Source organism: Schistosoma mansoni, chromosome W (assembly GCF_000237925.1).
Source record: "Schistosoma mansoni strain Puerto Rico chromosome W, complete genome".
NCBI classification, from domain to species: domain Eukaryota; kingdom Metazoa; phylum Platyhelminthes; class Trematoda; order Strigeidida; family Schistosomatidae; genus Schistosoma; species Schistosoma mansoni.
This window is the reverse complement of record NC_031502.1, coordinates 37,043,833-37,063,395: the sequence shown is the minus strand read 5'-3', so window position 1 is coordinate 37,063,395 and position 19,563 is coordinate 37,043,833. Positions and strand designations below refer to the sequence as shown.

General features: G+C 36.8%; 1 protein-coding gene across 1 annotated transcript; it reads right to left on the bottom strand.

Moving 5' to 3' along the window:
* Window positions 1–17: 17 nt before the first annotated feature.
* Smp_045960 (calcium binding atopy-related autoantigen) lies at window positions 18–17,715 on the bottom strand. Its single transcript, XM_018789577.1, has 11 exons — window positions 17,127–17,715; window positions 17,029–17,089; window positions 16,880–16,993; window positions 14,920–15,117; window positions 14,154–14,180; window positions 11,097–11,205; window positions 9,448–9,530; window positions 8,777–8,977; window positions 3,738–3,887; window positions 1,762–1,960; window positions 18–621 (listed from the first exon to the last, which is right to left on the bottom strand). The coding sequence occupies exons 1-11, from the start codon at window positions 17,375–17,377 to the stop codon at window positions 452–454; spliced, it is 1,563 nt and encodes a 520-aa protein (XP_018655005.1). The 5' UTR covers window positions 17,378–17,715; the 3' UTR covers window positions 18–451.
* Window positions 17,716–19,563: the final 1,848 nt, after the last annotated feature.

The window sequence follows — 19,563 nt, the reverse complement described above, 5'->3', positions numbered from 1 at the left end:
CCCCCCTAAAGTAATTTGAAAGCACTGTTGATACATCCAAACAAATTATTGAAAAGCTAGGTATCTGAAAATCCAACTGGATTTATCAGGTTAGAACAACATATTACTTGTTTGAAAAGACACCAATTCAGATAAAAATAAAAAACAATATATATTCATAGAAATAAAATTTTGGAAAAAACAGAACTCATATTATTATTAGATATTTTAATTCGAAAAGTAATGTAGTACAACGACAATGTCATATCAACTATAATATCCATATAAGAGTGTGAAAATGTGAAGCGGCACACATACATACATGATACCGTCCAGTTTCATTGAACAGAATAAAGCATGCTTTGCTTAAAAGAAAGCAGGAAAATAAATAGATAAATAATCCCAAATCAAACTCTTTTTTATCCATCCTGTGACATATGACTGAATTCTCACAAGTAATATAGTCAACTTTTCAAACACCTTTGTAGGTAGAATTAATTCCAAGACTGATTTGTTCTTTAGTACAATGAAATACAGCACTAAGTAATCGAACAAAACCTGTATCCATGGGTTTATCCAAACCGCGTAAGAGTCTATGTCGCATAACACCAACAAATTCACGATAACTTAATTGTCCATCATCTAAAATAACAACGAAAATAACAAAAAGATAAGCGAAAAACTGTGCACTAACGGGACATATTTCGCAATCAAATGAACGTTATTCAAACAGATTTAAAAATGATGATTTTTAAACTTTTCGGAAATATTGCTCTATCATTAATTCACTCTCATTTCGTACAGAAAAAAAACGCAACAATGAGAGAAAACAAATATGAGATAATTTACGAAATAAATTGAATCAACTATGATAAATATTATACTGGACAAAGAGGATGCCTTCTTCAGTTAAGCATACACAAACTATCAGTAAAACGATATATGTTATCACTGAGATCGATGCATCGAAATAGCTATAGACAAAAATTTGAATAGCAAAACGTCAGGATAATGGATCGAGGTCACTCTAGTGATGCCAAAGAATTTCTGGAAGCATAGAATTCCGCTCATTGAGTAATCAATAGAAACACTTACTTAGATCCAATCTATTAACCTGTTTGACAAAGGTCAGTCGAGAACATGATTACAGGTCAACAGAACAAGATAGTCAGCCTAAGCACAAGAACTAGTGAAGGTAATGAAATTTGTAAACACAATCAATCACAAACAAGCCCACTAGAACAAAATGATTTAGAACTTGTGAAATAAGTAATAAGCATACTTCTACATGGTGTAAACAATAGTGATACTTTGATAATTTTTTATTTATTGTCTGAAGAAGTGACTTACACTGAGTCACGAAATGTCAGAAAAATCTAATTTTTCTACTCATTGTGATATTACAAATATATTATTTATTTATAATGGTAATACTGTTTAGAAAGACAATGAGAAGTCTGCAATTAAACCATCTAGGTCAGGGAACTCGATAATATCAAAAGATTAGAAAATCAAGGCAATCTTTGAAAATAGGAATTATATGAGAAATGTAGGTAGATAAAGAAGATCCAGTTCCAGTAAGTCTAGAACATATAAACTCAGGAAAAATCATACTTCATTAACTGGTATACGGTTATATTTACGTCCACAAACTACTGATTTTAATTTGAATAAGCATACTATCTTGTTACCATTAAAAAGATACTCTTTGTAATGTTTAGGGATCTAATACACAAACTACTTAAATAGATATTTGACAAAATATACACGAAATTCACTTACTATTCTCATCGAATAAAGTGAACACAACATCTAAAACATGTGGTGACAAGTGAAGATTGGCGACAGTCGAAGCAACATGATTTAAAGTATCTTGATTAATTGATGCCCTAGCCATATGATAAAATGTTAAAGCAGTATCCACATCGGCAATAGATCGAAGTAAATGACTGAAATCAGAAAAATCTTTATACGTGATACCCTAAAACAATATATATTCATGGAAAAAAAAGAAAGGATCAAGATTTTTGGTATGAAAAAGCATTTTATTTGTAAGTGTTGTGAGGGAAATAAAGTCTACATTAAATAGACTAACAGTAATAAATTGTAAACAAAAACAAACAAAACAAATCGTTATAAATAATGTCGTAGAACAAATGAAATGTTAATTAAGATTTACAAACTACCAATAAACATGAGATGGATGAATTACAGATATTATATAATTATTAATTGTAAAATAGAATATTCAACATACTTATAATCGACTAGTAGTATATACTAGGGAATGTATGCGAATGATTATCATGAAAACGATTAATAATCGATTAACTACCACAATTTTAACTACAACTGCAAAGTTATTATTGTGAAAGAATTACATTTAAGTTAACAAAAAAACTCTACTTAAATTATTACTGTAGACGTGGGAACAGTTAGGGAAACCTACTTAGAATAACCTCATAGTTATTACTATGATTAATTAACCAAAAACATATTTGAATCTTCATTTTTTATGCATGTATATGTGTAGTCCGGTTATGATACTGATTAATTATCAAGATAAGAGTAAATCGATTGGATTTTAAAACCAACAACTTAGCGGTTGCAAATACAGTAACAGCTGAACAGTAAATACAGTTTAATCTTAACAATAATGAGTTGCAAACTTAATTAACATCAAAATATTTAACTGATAGAAATAGAACGACGTTAATTCGAGATTTGATAAGGTTGTAAATGCATATACTTTATGAAAGTCTACAACTACACATAACAAATAAAGCTTAAAGCATTTAGTACTCCAGTATATTAGATAACGGATTAAACAAAGAGATACTTGGATTGTACGGACTTTCAACAACTCTGTTGCATGTCTAAACATCGTTTTATCAAAGTAATTTTGATATTCTTTTTACAAGAAAAAAAATTCAAATAATATTACATTAGTTTCATTTAACTGTAATCAATAAAAGAAAACCTGTAAGTTGTAAATATATCCAATCAAAAATTTCACAATGCAATTCACATGTTTATTCTAAAACAGCTATTAAGAAAGGTTAAGGTTATTTGAAACAGCATGTAGCAATTACAAACTGAATTGTTTTTATATATAGTAGTAAAGTGAACAGAATTTTATTTTAGGAGAGAAATAATCAAGTGGGAAATAATTATATATATATATATATCATTAGTAGAGAAAGGATCTTTAATAACCAGGAGAGAGGATAGAGATAGAACAAACATTTTCAAATATATGTAAAATAGGGTGATTGGTTAACGCGATGGCGTCTAAAGTGAACAGTATTGGGTTCGAGTCCCAGAGTGAACATCAAATCTGAGATGTGGGTACATTCAGCTGACAAGTCCCAAATAAGATGAAACGCGCATCTGGGATTCCACCGATAACCACTATCCATATTTGCTTATAAAGCTTGTGAATTAAGGCAACATCGAGGCAGTCCGCCAAGGATGAACATATCCTAATAAGAGATTGATCAATTGCACTCCTAAATAACAATAGGAAGATACAAGTAAACAACATCAAGTGAAGAATGAAAGATATTTAACGCTTTCCTCCAAGTAGTGTGCGAACCTGTCTGTCAAACGTGGTTGAACTAAAGATCCTAGTATTTGCATTTATAAGAAATTTACAGGACTTTTGTTTCTTTCTTCTTCGCTAAGGAAAAAATAGTGAAAGTTTTCATTACGTAATGATCTTATAGTCGATTAACACAAAAAAGTGAAAAATGACTTACAATAGACTGATCAGAATCTATAGGAAATTTTGTTTTTACTCGACGAATCATTTTACGTCTTTTATTCTCAGAAAATCCAGCATAAACAAGTAGAGAATTGGCAAACTGAACTTCAGTAATTTTTCCATTCTTTGGTTCAGCTCTTTCAAACTGAAATTTTGTTTTAAAAAGGTACACATGTATAAACTTTCACAAGAGAAAAACATAACCAACCAATAAAGACATAAAAATCCAACTGAGTGATCAGTCACTTGTTTTAAAAAAAAATGTTTATAAGCATTATTTAAATATCGCGACTTTTCGTGAAGTCATTCTATAAAAACGTGCAAGTTATTGCCATCTTTAAACTTAATCAGTCGAAAACTATTGAAAACGACGAAACATTATAAGTTGCTAACCACAAGACCTGTTTTAGATTAGGTTAAGTATGTGGGGTAATGGGCATACAGTGGGTAGAAACAACTGTCCAATACTTTCTAGTGATAGATAATGTTCGGTAACTCATGATAAAAATGATCGTTGATCCATGATTTGTTGATTGCAATCTAGACGTAAGTGAAATGGTCAATCTAACCACTGTCTACATTGACGCGCAATGTTGGCTGATGTCAGAGTAGGTTGTAAGAAAACTAGAGACGATCAAAACAAAACTTGGCATTAAACAATGAAGTCATTGATTGTTGGACTGAGTAGTGTCGGTAGTTTTAAACTACCTTATTGAAATCAGCGTGATTATCGTAAGAAATGATTTTTTATTTATTTATTTAAACACATATATATTGGTACAAAAGGGCACCAGATACATATGCGCCACACAAAATAATGAAAGTAGGAAGAGAAGGGATGGAAAGATAAGGTGGACTAAAATGTACAACCAGAAGACTCTTTCAGTTAAGAAAGTTAGAACCACTCTTTATGTAGAAAGTAAAAGAAGGTTGCAGCAGGATCGCCACTGGCTTCTATTCTGAGCCATATCTGATAACGTCTCTAGCCATTGTGTTGCACCATCCCTTAGACCTCAGCCAGGGAGTCGTGAAGGACCAACAGAAGCTAGCCCTTTGCAGCTTTCTTTCATGCCACAACACCATGTCATACACTGACCTCCTCTCCGCTTTTTCCAACCAGTCCCAGAGTCGGCAAATAATGCACGACGTGGAAGTCTCTGGGACGACATTCGTAAAACATATCCAAGCCATCGAAGTCGGTGTTTCAAGATGGTGACACCAATCGAATTATCGTCTCTGCGCCCGAACACACGATGCCGAACCTCTGCATTACTAACATGGTGTTGCCACTGGATGTCAGCAATCCTTCGGAGACAACGATGATCGAACACAGAGAGACGTCTAACATCCTCAACTCGGAGAGGCCAGGTTTCACAAGCATAGAGCAAAACTGCTCTCACCGACGCGTTGTAGATCCGACCTTTTACAGCCAGACTAACATCACGAAGGCGCCAAAGATGGCCCAGATTGGCATAAGCCGCTCTGGCTTTCATTATACGTGCATCAATCTCATCACTCACGCCCCCACCAGCACTTATATAGCTACCTAGATACATGAACTTCTCAACTACTTCAATCTGCTCACCATCTAGGGTGAGTACAGGATGAGAATCCTGCCAGTCTTGTAGGAGTACCTTGCACTTGGAGGGTGCAAAGCACATACCGTACCTGCGGACACTGATTGCCAACTGATTAAGTGCGGATTGCGTGCCTTGGGCATTATCGCACAGTAAGACAATATCATCCGCATACTCGAGGTCGAGAAGTCTTTCTCCAGGCAACATATCCACACCGCCATTACTTACATCCATCAGAGCTGTTTCCAGGATGTCATCGGTGGCAAAGTTGAAGAGGAATGGTGAGATCGGGCAACCCTGCCTAACCCCACTGCTCGAATGAAACAAGGGAGAAAGGTGGTTGTATGCCCTCATTCTGTCTGAGGTGTTCGTATACAGGGCGTTTAAGATGTTAATGAACTTCTCAGGCACACCCTTCTTCAAAAGACAATCCCAGAGAACAGTCCTGTCCAACGAATCGAAGGCAGCCCTGATATCAAGAAACACTACGATTGTCGGCCTGCGATAAGTATGACGGTGTTCTAACATTTGGCGGAGGGTGAAGATGTGATCAATGCATCCTCGACCAGAACGAAAACCATCCTGCTCCTCGCGAGTCAATCGTTCTGGGGTTTTAAACAACCTACGAAGAATGACAGAAGCCAATAGTTTGGACGCAATCGGAAGTAGACTTATCCCCCGATAGTTGTTACAGGAACAACGTGAACCCTTTTTAAAGATAGGGACGACTATCGACTCATTCCATGATGTTGGAACACTTTCTTGCTCCCAAACCTTTGCAAACAACACCGTCAGATCCTTAGCCAGAAAGTCACCACCATCTTTAAAAAGAGCCGGAGGTAAGTCATCTGGGTCCGGTGATTTGTAGCGCTTCAAGAGTTGGAGTTCCTTGCGGGCTTCCGCCTCGTTTGGTGGATCAGTCGTCACCGGCCATGGGGGGCAGGACAAACTGGTTGATGTTGCAGGAGCAGCAGGCCAGTTGAACTGCTCTTCGAAAAATTCCGCCCATCGTCCAAGACGTCGAGAGATGTTAGTGATTGGCATCCCGTCATCCTCGTAGATTGTTTCACTCACACCAGACTTCTTGCTGCCAGTGGCTCGGATGAGTTGGAAGAGCTTCCAGCAGTTACCAGATGCAGCTGCTTCTTCCATCTCATTAGCACGCTCCGACCACCAGGCTTCTCGGTCCTTACGCAAGCTTTGCCCGATTTCATTACGTAACAGCCTTCGTTTGTGGTCAAACTCACGGTCACCCGGAGTAGACCGACGGGGTTCCATCAGTTGTAAGGAGCCAGAAGAAACCCAATGCTTGTAAGCGGGACGTTTCGCGAAGCCGCAAGCGGCTTTACTCGCCATTTTCATGGCGTCATGAAGATGCAACCAATGCTCATCTATACTTTTCGATGGGATGGTAGCTAGCCTAGAGGCTAGCTCCGCTCGATACTTACTTGCAACAGAAGTTGCAGCCAGTTTACTAACATCAATCCGTTGGTGGTGGTCAATCCTTCGGCCACTGAAAAGTAAGGTGAGATTGGCGCAGATCAGGGCATGATCAGACTCCAGATAGGTACTCCAAAAGGAGCGGCAGTCTTGTACACAACCACGCCAGCGGTAGCTGATCGCGATGTGATCAGTCTGAGTCCAGGCTTGAGATGCAGAGGTAGGACGCCAGGTGGCACACCGGCGATGACTGTGCCGGAAGTTAGTGCTAGCCAGAAACAGGTTGTGGACTGTGCACAGTTGCAGCAAACGGTCCCCGTTATCTGTCCTGCGACCAACAAGTCCCCATCGGCCACCTAAACGACTCTCTTCTGTGCCTAGACGCCCGACCTGAGCATTCAAGTCTCCGGCTAATACTACAATATCTGTCGAACGCGCTTTCTGGAGAAGAACTGTTAACTGGTGGTAAAACTCATCCTTGATTGCATCCGGGCTGCAATCTGTCGGGGCATAGGCGGAGATGACGAAAAGACACTGTTTCTCACGCCGGTTTCTTCTCACTTTGATGGGACTTTCTAATCTAACAGCACATAACCGACTGTTAATGGGGATCCGAACGATTAGTGCTGCCTCAGCTCTAGCGCTTAGTGCAACACCAACGCCAGCAAGACCAGACGAAGATGCCACAGAGTCCCCGGATAAGCGCACGTGAAACAAGCTTTTCGAAGCGACAGATGGAGAGCAAATTTGTAGTACTTCACTAGAGTCTTGAATATGGGTCTCGGATAGACAACAAACATCAACATTAAGACTTTCTAAAGACATAGCCAGCCCCATCTGTTGTCCGATCTGCATTAGTGTGCGAACGTTGAAGGAAGCTAGCTTGAACGGCGTACGCGGTTTCAGAAAGACTGCTTCAGTATTCGTAATCGGTGGAAGCATTCACTTTCAACCAGACAGTGATTGGAGATCGTTTAGATAGGACAGAGTTTCCACCATGGGCGAGCTACTGCATAAGTTGGAAAGGAAGGATACACAATTTGGGAATAAAGGGAGTGAAAAAGCGACGTAGTAAATAATAGTAATAATAATAATAATAATAATGTAAATTGTCTTTCTTCTATTAGGAACGAGAGCAGTGTAGTTAGTGTAATGCGTTATTTCATGTCATTTGTGTGTGGGCTGTGATACTGCCCGGGTGCCCAAACCGAAGCAGGTGGTTTTCTTAGGGGGCCACACCCGGAGCCTTTGACCTAAAGGTCTGATCCACAAGGCAGTAGAGCATCGTGAGGAGATGTAGTCCAATGGTAACTGGTGACCAACGGTTGGTTCGTACGCCATTCGTTCCATCAGGATACTGGAGCCCATGTGCACCATTGGTTTGGAATCAGAGTTTTCCAACTCCTCTAGGTGGACCCTCCGTGTCCACCAACCCGGTTAAAGTGCCGGACATTCGTTTTTCGTCCTCTCACTTTTGTAAACAACACCCATGGCACGAGAAGGCAGTGAGTAGGACTTCCCTGGCAGAGGCTATATATTCGCGTGGCCATGTGAGAGCATTTCGAGAGGGAGAGTGGACTCTCCCCACTCTCGGGCGTACCAGGGCATTTGGGGGCGTAAGAAATGATTGGAGGATGTTAGATGATATGTCCAGGAGTCGATTACAATTTATTTATTTTGATTATTTCATCTCACTGTGCTAAAATGATGCGGCTACTTAAACCGATGTATACACGTATGCCAGACTATACATTTTATATGACTGCTTGATTTTTATGGTGGTTTATCATGATTGGTAAAACAAAATCTTTTTTAACATCAAAACAGTAATTAATAAACGTTACTAATACTTATGGTCGACAATTTGTTGCGATTAAAGTTAACAGAAAATCACGTGATATGAAAAATACAAATTGGAGACAAAAACAGGAAACAACGTAAGAGCAGGTTTTACGGACGTTAGTACAAAAATATATCTTCGTTGATATATATATATATGACTAATAGAAAGGCTAACCTCTAGACGCATAATTTCCTCTTGTAAATCAGAATGAAATTGAAGAAATTTACTGATTGGCAACTTCTGATCGCCGTCTGGACCGAAGAAATAGCGTTTGAAAGCACTATTACAACTACCTGGTTTCAAAGTACAGCCTGTTGTTAAATTATCACGATGACGACGACCCATAGCAGTTGTGCCCATAATTACAGAACGAACCTAATTAAGCAAAAGGATTGATTGTTAACTAGTTACTATTAATATATACACAAATATTTATTTCAGCCAGGTGCAATTTTATTTTATTCTATTCTATCAAAACAATGAATGGAAATGATAATTAAAAATTGGCTTGTTCGTTTACCAAATAAAGTGAGGGTGTAGTGCTCAGCAGCCTGCTCTCCATCACTCCATAACTATGAAACATGGTCTATGAGAGTAACAGACGAGAGTGTGCTACGGGATTTTGATCATAAGTACCTTAAAAGCATTGCCCGTATGTGATTTGATGACCAAGTGAGCAGTCTTGTTGTTAAGCACAGGATTTAAAACAGAGATGATAAATGGGTTGATGAGGTTGTGAATATTCATCTACTGAAATGGTTAAAATATGTGTTTTATATATATATATATATATATATATATATATATATATATATATATACACCAAACATTCAATATTAACTTACAACCTCAAACTCGTTTATGTCCAATTCCCCATCTCCATTAATATCAAACATACGAAAAGCTATTTCAAACTGTCGACGAGGTGCTTCAAGAAAAATTATTAATAAACAAAAAAGTAACTGTTATATAAAAAGGCACTTGCCAGTAGAGAATCATATTTAAAAGTACAGATAAATGATTACACATGAAATTTGAAACATATTAATGATGATTATGAATCATTAAGGGATTTTGTTTGCAGATATTAAATACCTAAATATCTTCACCAGGTTATCTACGTACACCTATCATGAGCCCTGTGGCTTGTTTGTTAGGTTTGACTGGGGTCGGTATCACACTAAGCTCCAGAGCGGAGGAAGTACTAGCCGACTTGATTCCCATTAGCAATTGTTTATGAGCTATTAGGTTAGAAAGCTTCATTAAAAGGAAAAAAACGAGTTGGAAACGATATCTCTTCTTCATCTTCACCAATGCATCGAAAGGAATCAAGAGTGAGTTACACTATCAGTTAAATGATATCAACAGAGTGCGTTTGACAGACACTGTAGTGATAGCTGGAGGTGTTTGGACATAGAAGAGAATCGTTTGGGTGAACAAGGACTCGCTGGTTACAGGTCAAACAAAGGTGATCATCTCTTGTGGCTTTTTGCAGACAACAACCTGTTTTTGTCCGGCACCAAATTACAGCAAACTCATCGCAAACGTTTTATATGCGGTCCTCCATCTGCAAGTCTTCACTTGAACTAATCACACAGAGATCAACTATCGCTGGCGTGGTTATGTACAATGTGTTTGTTAACTGTCTGTAAAAGCTGAAATCATAATTAAATTGAATGTGAATCACATAACATATTCACAGCTATACGGTTTTCGTTCTTATGACAATTTAAGCTGATTGAAGATAACGCTATTTAGAAAACTAGACAATATGAAACTTACAATTCCAGTACTTTATAATTAAAACCACGTCTAAATATCAGACAATTAAACAAAAAAGCTCTAAGTGAATATCTTTACACTTCTGTGGAGCATCAAATAAACTGACTATGGAACCAGTTTTTATAATATCTGTTCCGATCTACGGGCAGTTACAACTAATTTAGAAATTTTTGTTAGTTTTCCGAATGAGAACTAATTGTGGCACTAAGAATACATTTTAAGGCAAATAGCCGTTAAAAATTTATAATTAACAAACAGAAAAATATTTATTTGTGTCATTGAAATTGTTGAAAAGCATCTATCTATACTATTTGTAAATCTAGTCTATTGAGTTAAAGCATATTTTTCTTATGCTTTCTGAAGAAACCTGAAATATCATTAGGGTTTGGCTTTACCTAAGTCCAAATCACACTTCAAATTAGAGAAATTCACTTTAGCATAGTTGTTATGGAGTAATAATTAGTTAGTATCAATTATTCATTTCAATCATATTTACATAAAATCCACTCTATATAGACATAATGACATTCAATTTTGGACATTGATGTGTAGGGGTTCATCTAACCAAAGTTATTTATATCCTAGAAAGAATGAGATATCAACAGAAATGGCAGAAAAATGAACATTAAAATGAATACGATAAAAAGTTAATAGATAAATACAACTATATACAAAAATCAGTTTCTAATATTTGGGCAATTACAAAACTTACTCGAAAGCACAGTTAATAGGAATATAAAATCAGTAAATGTGATTAAAGCTTGATCACAAAGCTTATAAAATACTGATTCTTTAGGTATATCCAAATTTAATTTTTCACTCTATTAATAACAAAAATTAGATAAGAAAATAATAGACAGGATTAAGCGTTAGCAATTAAACAATTCACTTTATTAACATGAATCAAAAAGTCACGACTGTATATTTTGCTAAAGTATACATTTAAAAATAGGGACTAGAGAAAGTGAAGTTGAGGATAAGTAATTAAATAATTAGACTAAGTCTTCAAAATCAAACTCCATTTACTTTGGTTTAATATTAGTTGGGTAATATCTTTGGTAAAAGTATACCATACTGACGACGTTGAGGGACTTATCAGTTAGTCAGGAAACATTACCTAGTTATAAAGCAATTAGCAATAAAAGGCAATAACATTACAGTGGAATAGTAGTTTTGATACGATAAATAATCCTCTACACCTTAACTTATTAATTATCGTAAAAGAAAAGGAGTATTTTTACATAATACAATTTGGGCTAATGTTATGAGTTGGTATTTGTCACCAATTGACATCAGTCATCATGCAAAAAGGGCTAGATAGTAGGAATAAGACTAGAGCAATATATTGAAATTACGCAATAAGTTTAAAGTATTTTTCACGAATTGGCATCAGCTATAATGTAACGATATAACGAAGGACGGAATTACAATGAATGTTATCCGATGTTATACACCTACCAATGACGGCAACAACGACGACAAGGAACAGTTATACGAGAGGCTACAATCGATCATAGCGAAATGCCCAAGAAAAGATCTCATCATTCTCATAGGAGACCTAAACTTCAAGGTCTGAATGAACAACACCGGATATGAAGATATCAAGAGACGACACCGAATGAGAGAGAGGAATCAAACTGAAGAGAGATTTGCAAATTTATGTGCTTCCAACTACATGGTCGGTTATATGTGGCACCACTTTCCGTCGTAAACGCACATAAAAGTCATATGGGTCTCACCGGATCACACTACAGAGAATCACATAGATCATATTTGTATCAATAAAAAATTCACAAGGCCAATGGAAGACATGAGAACCAGGAGAGGAGCTGACATAGCTTCGGATCACCGCCGACCGGTGGTTGCCAAGATGAAACTGAAGTTAAAGAAATACTGGACAACCGAGGAAACAGCATTACAAAGGTTCGATACAGTCTTCTTCTCAACAACAGATTCCAAGTCTTACGAGACCTACTCACAGAAGGAGAAACTACTATGGAAGACAAGTGGAAAGGGATCAAAGAAGCACTAACTTCAACGTGTTAGGTGCTGGGCCGCAAAAAGTATCATCATAAGGGGTGAATCTCTATAGAAACACTGGACATGACTCAAGAAAGTAAGGACAGGAAGACAGTAATCAGCAACAGACGAATAAGAACAGAGAAAGTCAAGGCAAAAGTTGAATACAGAGAAGCAAACAAGCAAGGGAAGAGGAGCTTTTGAGCGGACAATCAGAAATACCTGAAAGACCTTGGAGTGACAGTGGGTAAAGCTACAAGAGAAGGGAATATAAACCAACTATATAACACAACGAAAAACCTTGAAGGTAAAATGGTAAACCTGAGAGATCAGTCAAGGACAAAGGAGGCAAGCCAATCACTGAAATTCAAAAACAGAAAAACAGATGGGTAGAATACATCGAGCAACTCTTGAATAGACTAATCCCACCGAACCTACCGGACATCGACGCAGCACACACAGACCTTTCTAAGGCTGTAACTCCACCAACGATCGAAGAAATGAGGATGTCTATCAGACAAACCAAGAGTGCGAAAGCAGCTGAACCTGACAACATACCAGCTGAAGCACTGAAACCAGATATTGAAGTAACTGCAAACATGCTTCACCTTCTATTTAGGAAGAGGAACAAGTGCCGACAGACTGGAAAGAAGGATATCTCACCAAGATACCAAATAAAAGAGATCTGAGCAAATGTGAGAACTACAGATAGCGTAAGGATCGGTCGTGCACAGACCAAATCATCACACTACGGATCATTATGAACAATCAATTGAGTGGAACTCGTTCTTCGACACTATGGTGTATCTGAGAAGATCGTCAAGCAACATACTGAATTCATGCGATGGACTACACTAAAAGTCATGCGTGGAGGACAGCTGACAGATGCATTCCAAGGAAGCCTTGAAAAAATATACACTTGAGTGTAGAAGGATGGATGAAAACAGAGCAAGCCTGGTTTATTAATGCAGTTGGATAGAACAGCTTACAATGGACTGGTTAATGTATGTGCAAAAGGCTTTGGCCAGAAGCCCAGACCATTCGACTGACAGCCACGTTCCACGAAAATAAATAAAACTAGAGAAGAGTAATTTAACCCAACTTGTCGATTTATTTCATAGTTAATAAGATTTTTACTAGCAACCCGTCTTTGTATTCTTAATAAATTTGTAAAATCTTTCTTCACTGTCTAATTATTTGAACATTTCTTATTACGGAACTTTAATAATTCTTAGTGAATACTATTTCAATGTCTATTTTTTCAACATTTTTTTAAACATACTTCTCATTGTGAAACATTGATTTAGGATCTTTCTTATTCTTACCACAATTAGTACACCTGTCATCATATTGTAAATTTATACCTTTTAATTATCATGTTTAGTTATATTAAAGCCTGATAAAGATCTAATGGGGAACAATATTGTTCGCTCATATATGTCATTTTAATTCGTAATATGGGTAATTTTAATGTGTTGCGAAACATGAAATCCTATAAATACAACCGTGGTGCACGTACCAACAGTCAGTTATTTCGGTTTGTGATTTTAACCTTTGATATGCAATAACATTCTTTGAAGACATCGAGTATATAGGTTATGAATACATTCTCAGGTATTAGTGAGTAGTCTCATAGGAGAGAACTCGAGATTACTAAATTCATACCAACAAACTAAAGAATTCAGTTAATTCAACTTACAATAACTGATCTCAGCTTAACATAAAACATTCTAGTCAACAAAGGACTAACCTTGTTATGGAACCAAACTAATCCCGTCTATATGTCAAAGGAAAAGAATATAAGTAAATGAGATAGCGTGTAAGTTTGGCGTAAATAACACGTGTAAAATAATAAAACTGAATTACTTAAACAACACATTCAACCCGAAATGTAAAGTTATATTTCAAATACAAGAGCTTAAGGCGTGAAATAAATTTCCCTCTATGTTGCGGATGAAAAATGATACGATGAAGAATTTAAGTACATTTTCCTCCGTGATAGTGACAAATAGACTTACTAAGTAGATCCCGATGGCTACTACATACTTATGATAATGACCTTTTCGACGGCACTGCATAAAGTAGTGCCGTAACCGTAAGTGTAAAAAATATCTATTGAATAGGTAACTACTTACAGGAAAAATAAAATCCTGGGCATGTGTTACACTTCTTTCATGTGGACAAACATTTGTAAGTCTAACCAAGAAAAGCAAAGTGTGGAATTCGCAATGTTTTCACAATGAAAACATATTTAGGATTGATAGTAATAGAATATCTAAATAAATGAAAACTGAGCTGAAGTACAACTTTATGAGGTGTAATCATTTTCTAGTTTATCATCCATGAAGATTCCTGCCGTACTACAGAATTATATTCATAACCGATAACAACATCACATGCCATAATCGTTAGGTGAGAAAAAGTGAGTTATATTTCGAAAAAAATTACTTGACTGTAATTGCTGATAAAATGTTTTTAAGTAATACCCCGTAGATAATCAATATTTTATAACTAACCTTTGGGTCATATCGCTTAAACGAATCCAAATCTAAACCGTCAGGTTGCTTAATACCTGGGGTAATTGAACGAAGAAAGTCTTCAGGGGTCATGTAAACTGTTTCACTGTCTTCTTCTATGCTCTTAAGAGTTGCGAAATATCGGAAGATTTTGTCCGGTGTAGAATAGGCTCGAATTCGGTTTTCGTATGCGATGAACTAGTATTTTAAAAGTAATTTGTTAGTTATCAATAATATATTCCTAAACACAAATAATCTGTTTATGTTATTACTAGAAAACATGAGTTATAAAACAATCTAACGAGGTGATAAGAACAAAGGCAAAATATTAAAGAGCTGTTACTTTGCCTTTTAGTAAATTGCTTTGATGCGCAAAAATTTGACACACAAATATTCCCCTCAATGATAAATTGGTAAATCACAAAAAGCACAAAGTTTCACACGAGACAATAGTGAAGATTTGAAGTATCAGGTGATTTCACAATTAACAAAGATATTGAATGTATCATTAATGTGATCAGTCCTCATGCTGAAACAAACCAACTCTGAAAAAGCATTATACAATTAGAAGGAAATTCATATTAAATATCCTTACACTGGCAACAAAAGTGTTCAAAAGACTATGTTGTTAGTATCTCCATTAAACAAGACTGTCATCTATGTACTCCAAACCAATGAGTAAATTTAAAGGGAGATCAATCCCCAGAAAGTTAGGTAAATCAAGTGTATTTTTAAGTAGAAAGCAATAAAAAAAGTAAGTAAAAATGCGGATAATAGGAAGCTTTAACGAACACTGCAGGAAGTGACAAATTCCTATGTCCATTTGCTATGAGCATTAATTCAGCCGATTGCATTGGAGTATAGAGCCTTCAGAAGGTATGTCTACTACAGTACGTCTTCTGATGGCAAGAGCTAACACAAAACTACTTGATCGACGAAGTCACACGTCACCTTAAGGTAAAAAACAACTACATTCAGGCATCGATAAGTGTATTTGCTAAAAAACCTGAAACAGGTTGAACATTTGAGTGTTATATTTACGACTAGGCTTGAACCAACCTGGTTTTACTAACGTTTTCACACATGAGTCTCAATTAAGCGAAAAATGAGTGACACATTATTAATCAAACCGATTCCTCCATGGTTATCTTCCTAGCTATTATCTTAGTCAACATACATTCTCTAACTGAAACACCACTAACAAAACTCTAGAGTTAACCCTTCAGGTCCTAGTGCACTTTCTCGCTTCATACCAAATAGGTGGGACAAACCAGAGTGTCAAGGTATGACTAAACCCATTGGTTTATATGCACACCTATTAACTTAAGCATCATCAGTAAAATGCTACAACTTTGTGCAATATATTTCAAAAATAATCGAAACGTATTTTGCATATTTCTCCTTCTATTTATTCCCAAATTGTATATTTTATTATTTTCTTTACCTCGTGGTGAGTAAAGCTAGACTCCGATACGTCACCAATAGGTAGCGCCACTTACTATTCGGAATGAGCATCGAGAAATATAGATTTCTAGGATGGAATCCTAAGGACGATGGGCATGAGCGGCTCAAAGTCTTGAGTGACATAGCTTAGGATCGGTCACAATGGAGCAAGCAGATTCACTTCCTTAAAATCATTCTACATTCCTAACATAAGTTCTCATTTTCTGACTCATGTTGCTACTGGTAAGGGAAAGCAAACCAAAAGAGAACATGAGTTGCCAAGACATCGCAATCACTAAAACATAATTTGCCAACAAACAAGTAAACCTTGGTTAGATATTTTCGAAATAGCTAAATATTCGTGTGAGAAATTAACTCACACATTCGGATAACAACTTTTGAAGTATGCTTTCAGATGAATGGAATGAACATGAACACAGAAAATAAAATAAGCAACCTTTAAGTTACGCAAGTTTATTAACTGAATACAAAACGGTTGACGAAAGTTATTAAGTACCTTCCTGTCTCGAAATCCAGCATGTTTTTTTCTTATAGAGTCGTTTCGATGTAGCTGTTTCTCGTCTGTGTCAGAAACCTCTGACTGACATTTGGCATTTATCACATTACATACCTGAAATAAGTTAGCTAAATAAAAAGTTAACATACCTTCTTTTCTGAGCCTTTTTCATTGTAGGAACCATAAGCCTTCCGTTCCGCATAAGTGAAGCTGAAAAAATAATTAAGAATACGACGTGCAAGCCTACCCTACAGTAATAAATAGCAAAAGCATACACGCTAAAGTGCTAAAGTAGTATACTTCGTAATAAATCTTTTGTTTTATAGGATATGCATTTTTGTAATGAGTGTAACGATTACGGTAGGGACCGTGTACAGCAGTTTTTTGTTGAAAAGTTATACAAGGATCCCATTTTAAGAAATAGCAAAATGATATTTTGGAAAATGAACGTCTGCCAAAAGACCCAAGAGAATGTCGCGATAAGTGACAGAACAGCATCCAGTTAGTTTTTCGAGAATAATATACAGTTTAACTTGAACAGGTGAGAACCTTCGCAAAAATGAGTAGTCTAAATGAACTAATTGTCTTCAGTGGAATTAATGCTACACCGATAACAAGCTAAGAGTGTGTATTGACTGGAGTGATCTCTTCCAAAAAACGGCTACCTTGATTAGTTGTCGACGTTTCCTTTTTTTAGCGTTATAGTCGCTACTCTCAAAAAGAACAGCCCAGAAAAAGTTGATTCAAATAACTTAGATTTGTAAAATGAACATATCAACAATGAAGCTGAGCCGGACACAATTTTCCCCGAGTTAATATTTTTCCTAAATTCGAACCTAAAAAGAATTAGAAAAAGAGGTTATTTAGATCAGGTGATGAAGAGAGTGGAATGCGCTAGCTGTGCGCAATTTTAAAGTCAATGTATTAACTTAAGGTTTATGATAAACAAGTTACGATAAAATGATAAATTTAACCGCAGCTAACAATAACGTTCGACGAAAACAGAAAGCACAAGCGTATCGTTTGAGAAAGCGAATTTGTTGTGTAAATGATTAATGAATGGTATGATTAGATGATGAGTGAAAGCTATCACGATATGTACGCAAAAAATTGCTAAAGATTTTGTTCTACGGTCTAGGCTATTTGACTTAAGTAAACATTTTCAATAACGTTAAACAGTTCCGTCATTTTAGTTAACCTACTCATTATATTTTGAATGGCAAAGCTGATTGGAATTTTAGTGCGAGTGGAACTGGAATACTTTTGCTAAAAACAATCTTAAAGCTAGGGTGCAAATATAAATGTGTGTGTGTTTGTACACTGTAATCTAGTATTGATTCAGTCTTAAATGCCGTTTGACAGTTTGTTCTCTTTAGGCACATCTCTTTACAACACAGTAGTGATAACCTACAAAAAACTCTCTTATGCTAACGAACAAATTCAAGAAAGGACTTGATGATTTCAACAATCATTGAATTACTAAGATGACTAGCGCTTACATTCACCACAAGAATATATATGATTTTGTTGATCTTACATACTAAAACAGTAGTCTGGTTGAACAGTTCCAAACCACTTTAAACTTACTCTAAAGGTGTTCAGTGTACCTAGCTAGGGTAGGCGCTGGTCGTGTTTATGTATCATATCACAGTGGGGCAACCAAACTCGACCACAGTTGCTACCTTGACATGGTGATCGGGCTTGCTTATCGTGATGACCCAACCGAGCTATATTGGCTGGAACATATGTTCATGTAGGTTATACCATGCCAGGTAGGTCGATTGGAGGAACGGTAAGAGTAAAAGCAGAAACTCAAGGTCTGAGGGCGAAGTTGTACTGCTGATTGTAGAGCGGTGTGACAGCAGTAAGATGTTTCCTTCAGACAACCGGCATTTGCAGCAATGCTGCCTTTTTACAAGGAGGGGTGGGGTTAGAAAAGACTAACCCTAAAAATGTCACGCCTTACCTTACCTCAAGAATTTCCGTCTCCGGCGGTAAGGACCTTTGAAAAACGGAGCTAACACGTCAAAAATCTCCCACAAAAAGGCCGTACGTGACCGGCCTCAAACAATTGTCCCTTGGACTCTGCGGTCACGCTTCCAGGTCATTAAGGCCAACATTAATCCAACTTCATTTTCAGATCCCTCAAGAAATACCCTTTCATGATGTGGGCAGCCGGAAAGTGATATTAGCCCTCATACCCGTAACTGTAGCAGCAGCCTCAGCAGCAGTAGGTCTCAATATAAACAAAAGGAAAAGCAAGACTCTCCGATACAATACAACATGCACCAATCGAATTACACTTGACGGACAAGCTTTGGAGAATGTGGGAACCTTTACATATCTAGGCAGCATCATTGATGAACACGGTGGATCAGATGCAGATGTGAGGGCGAGGATCGGCAAAGCAAGAGCAGCATATTTACAACTGAAGAACATCTGGAACTCAAAACAATTGTCAACCAACATCAAGATCAGAATTTTTAATACAAATGTCAAGACAGTTCTACTGTATGGGGTGGAAGCTTGGAGAACTACGAAAGCTATCATCCAGAAGATACAGGTGTTTATTAACAGTTGTCTACGCAAGATACTTCGGATCCGTTGGCCAGACACTATCAGCAACAATCTACTGTGGGAGACAACAAACCAGATTCCAGTGGAGGAAGAAATCACGAAGCGCT

What these genes read in the sequence shown, in the direction of transcription:
- Smp_045960 (XM_018789577.1), bottom strand. Translation starts at nt 17,377, where the DNA reads ATGCTGTTCTGTCACTTATCGCGACATTCTCTTGGGTCTTTTGGCAGA. An exon ending in AAAAAGGCTCAGAAAAGAAG is followed by an intron (nt 16,994 to 17,028) that starts GTATGTTAACTT and finishes AACTTATTTCAG; the next exon opens with GTATGTAATGTGATAAATGC. An exon ending in TTAAGCGATATGACCCAAAG is followed by an intron (nt 14,181 to 14,919) that starts GTTAGTTATAAA and finishes TTTGACATATAG; the next exon opens with ACGGGATTAGTTTGGTTCCA.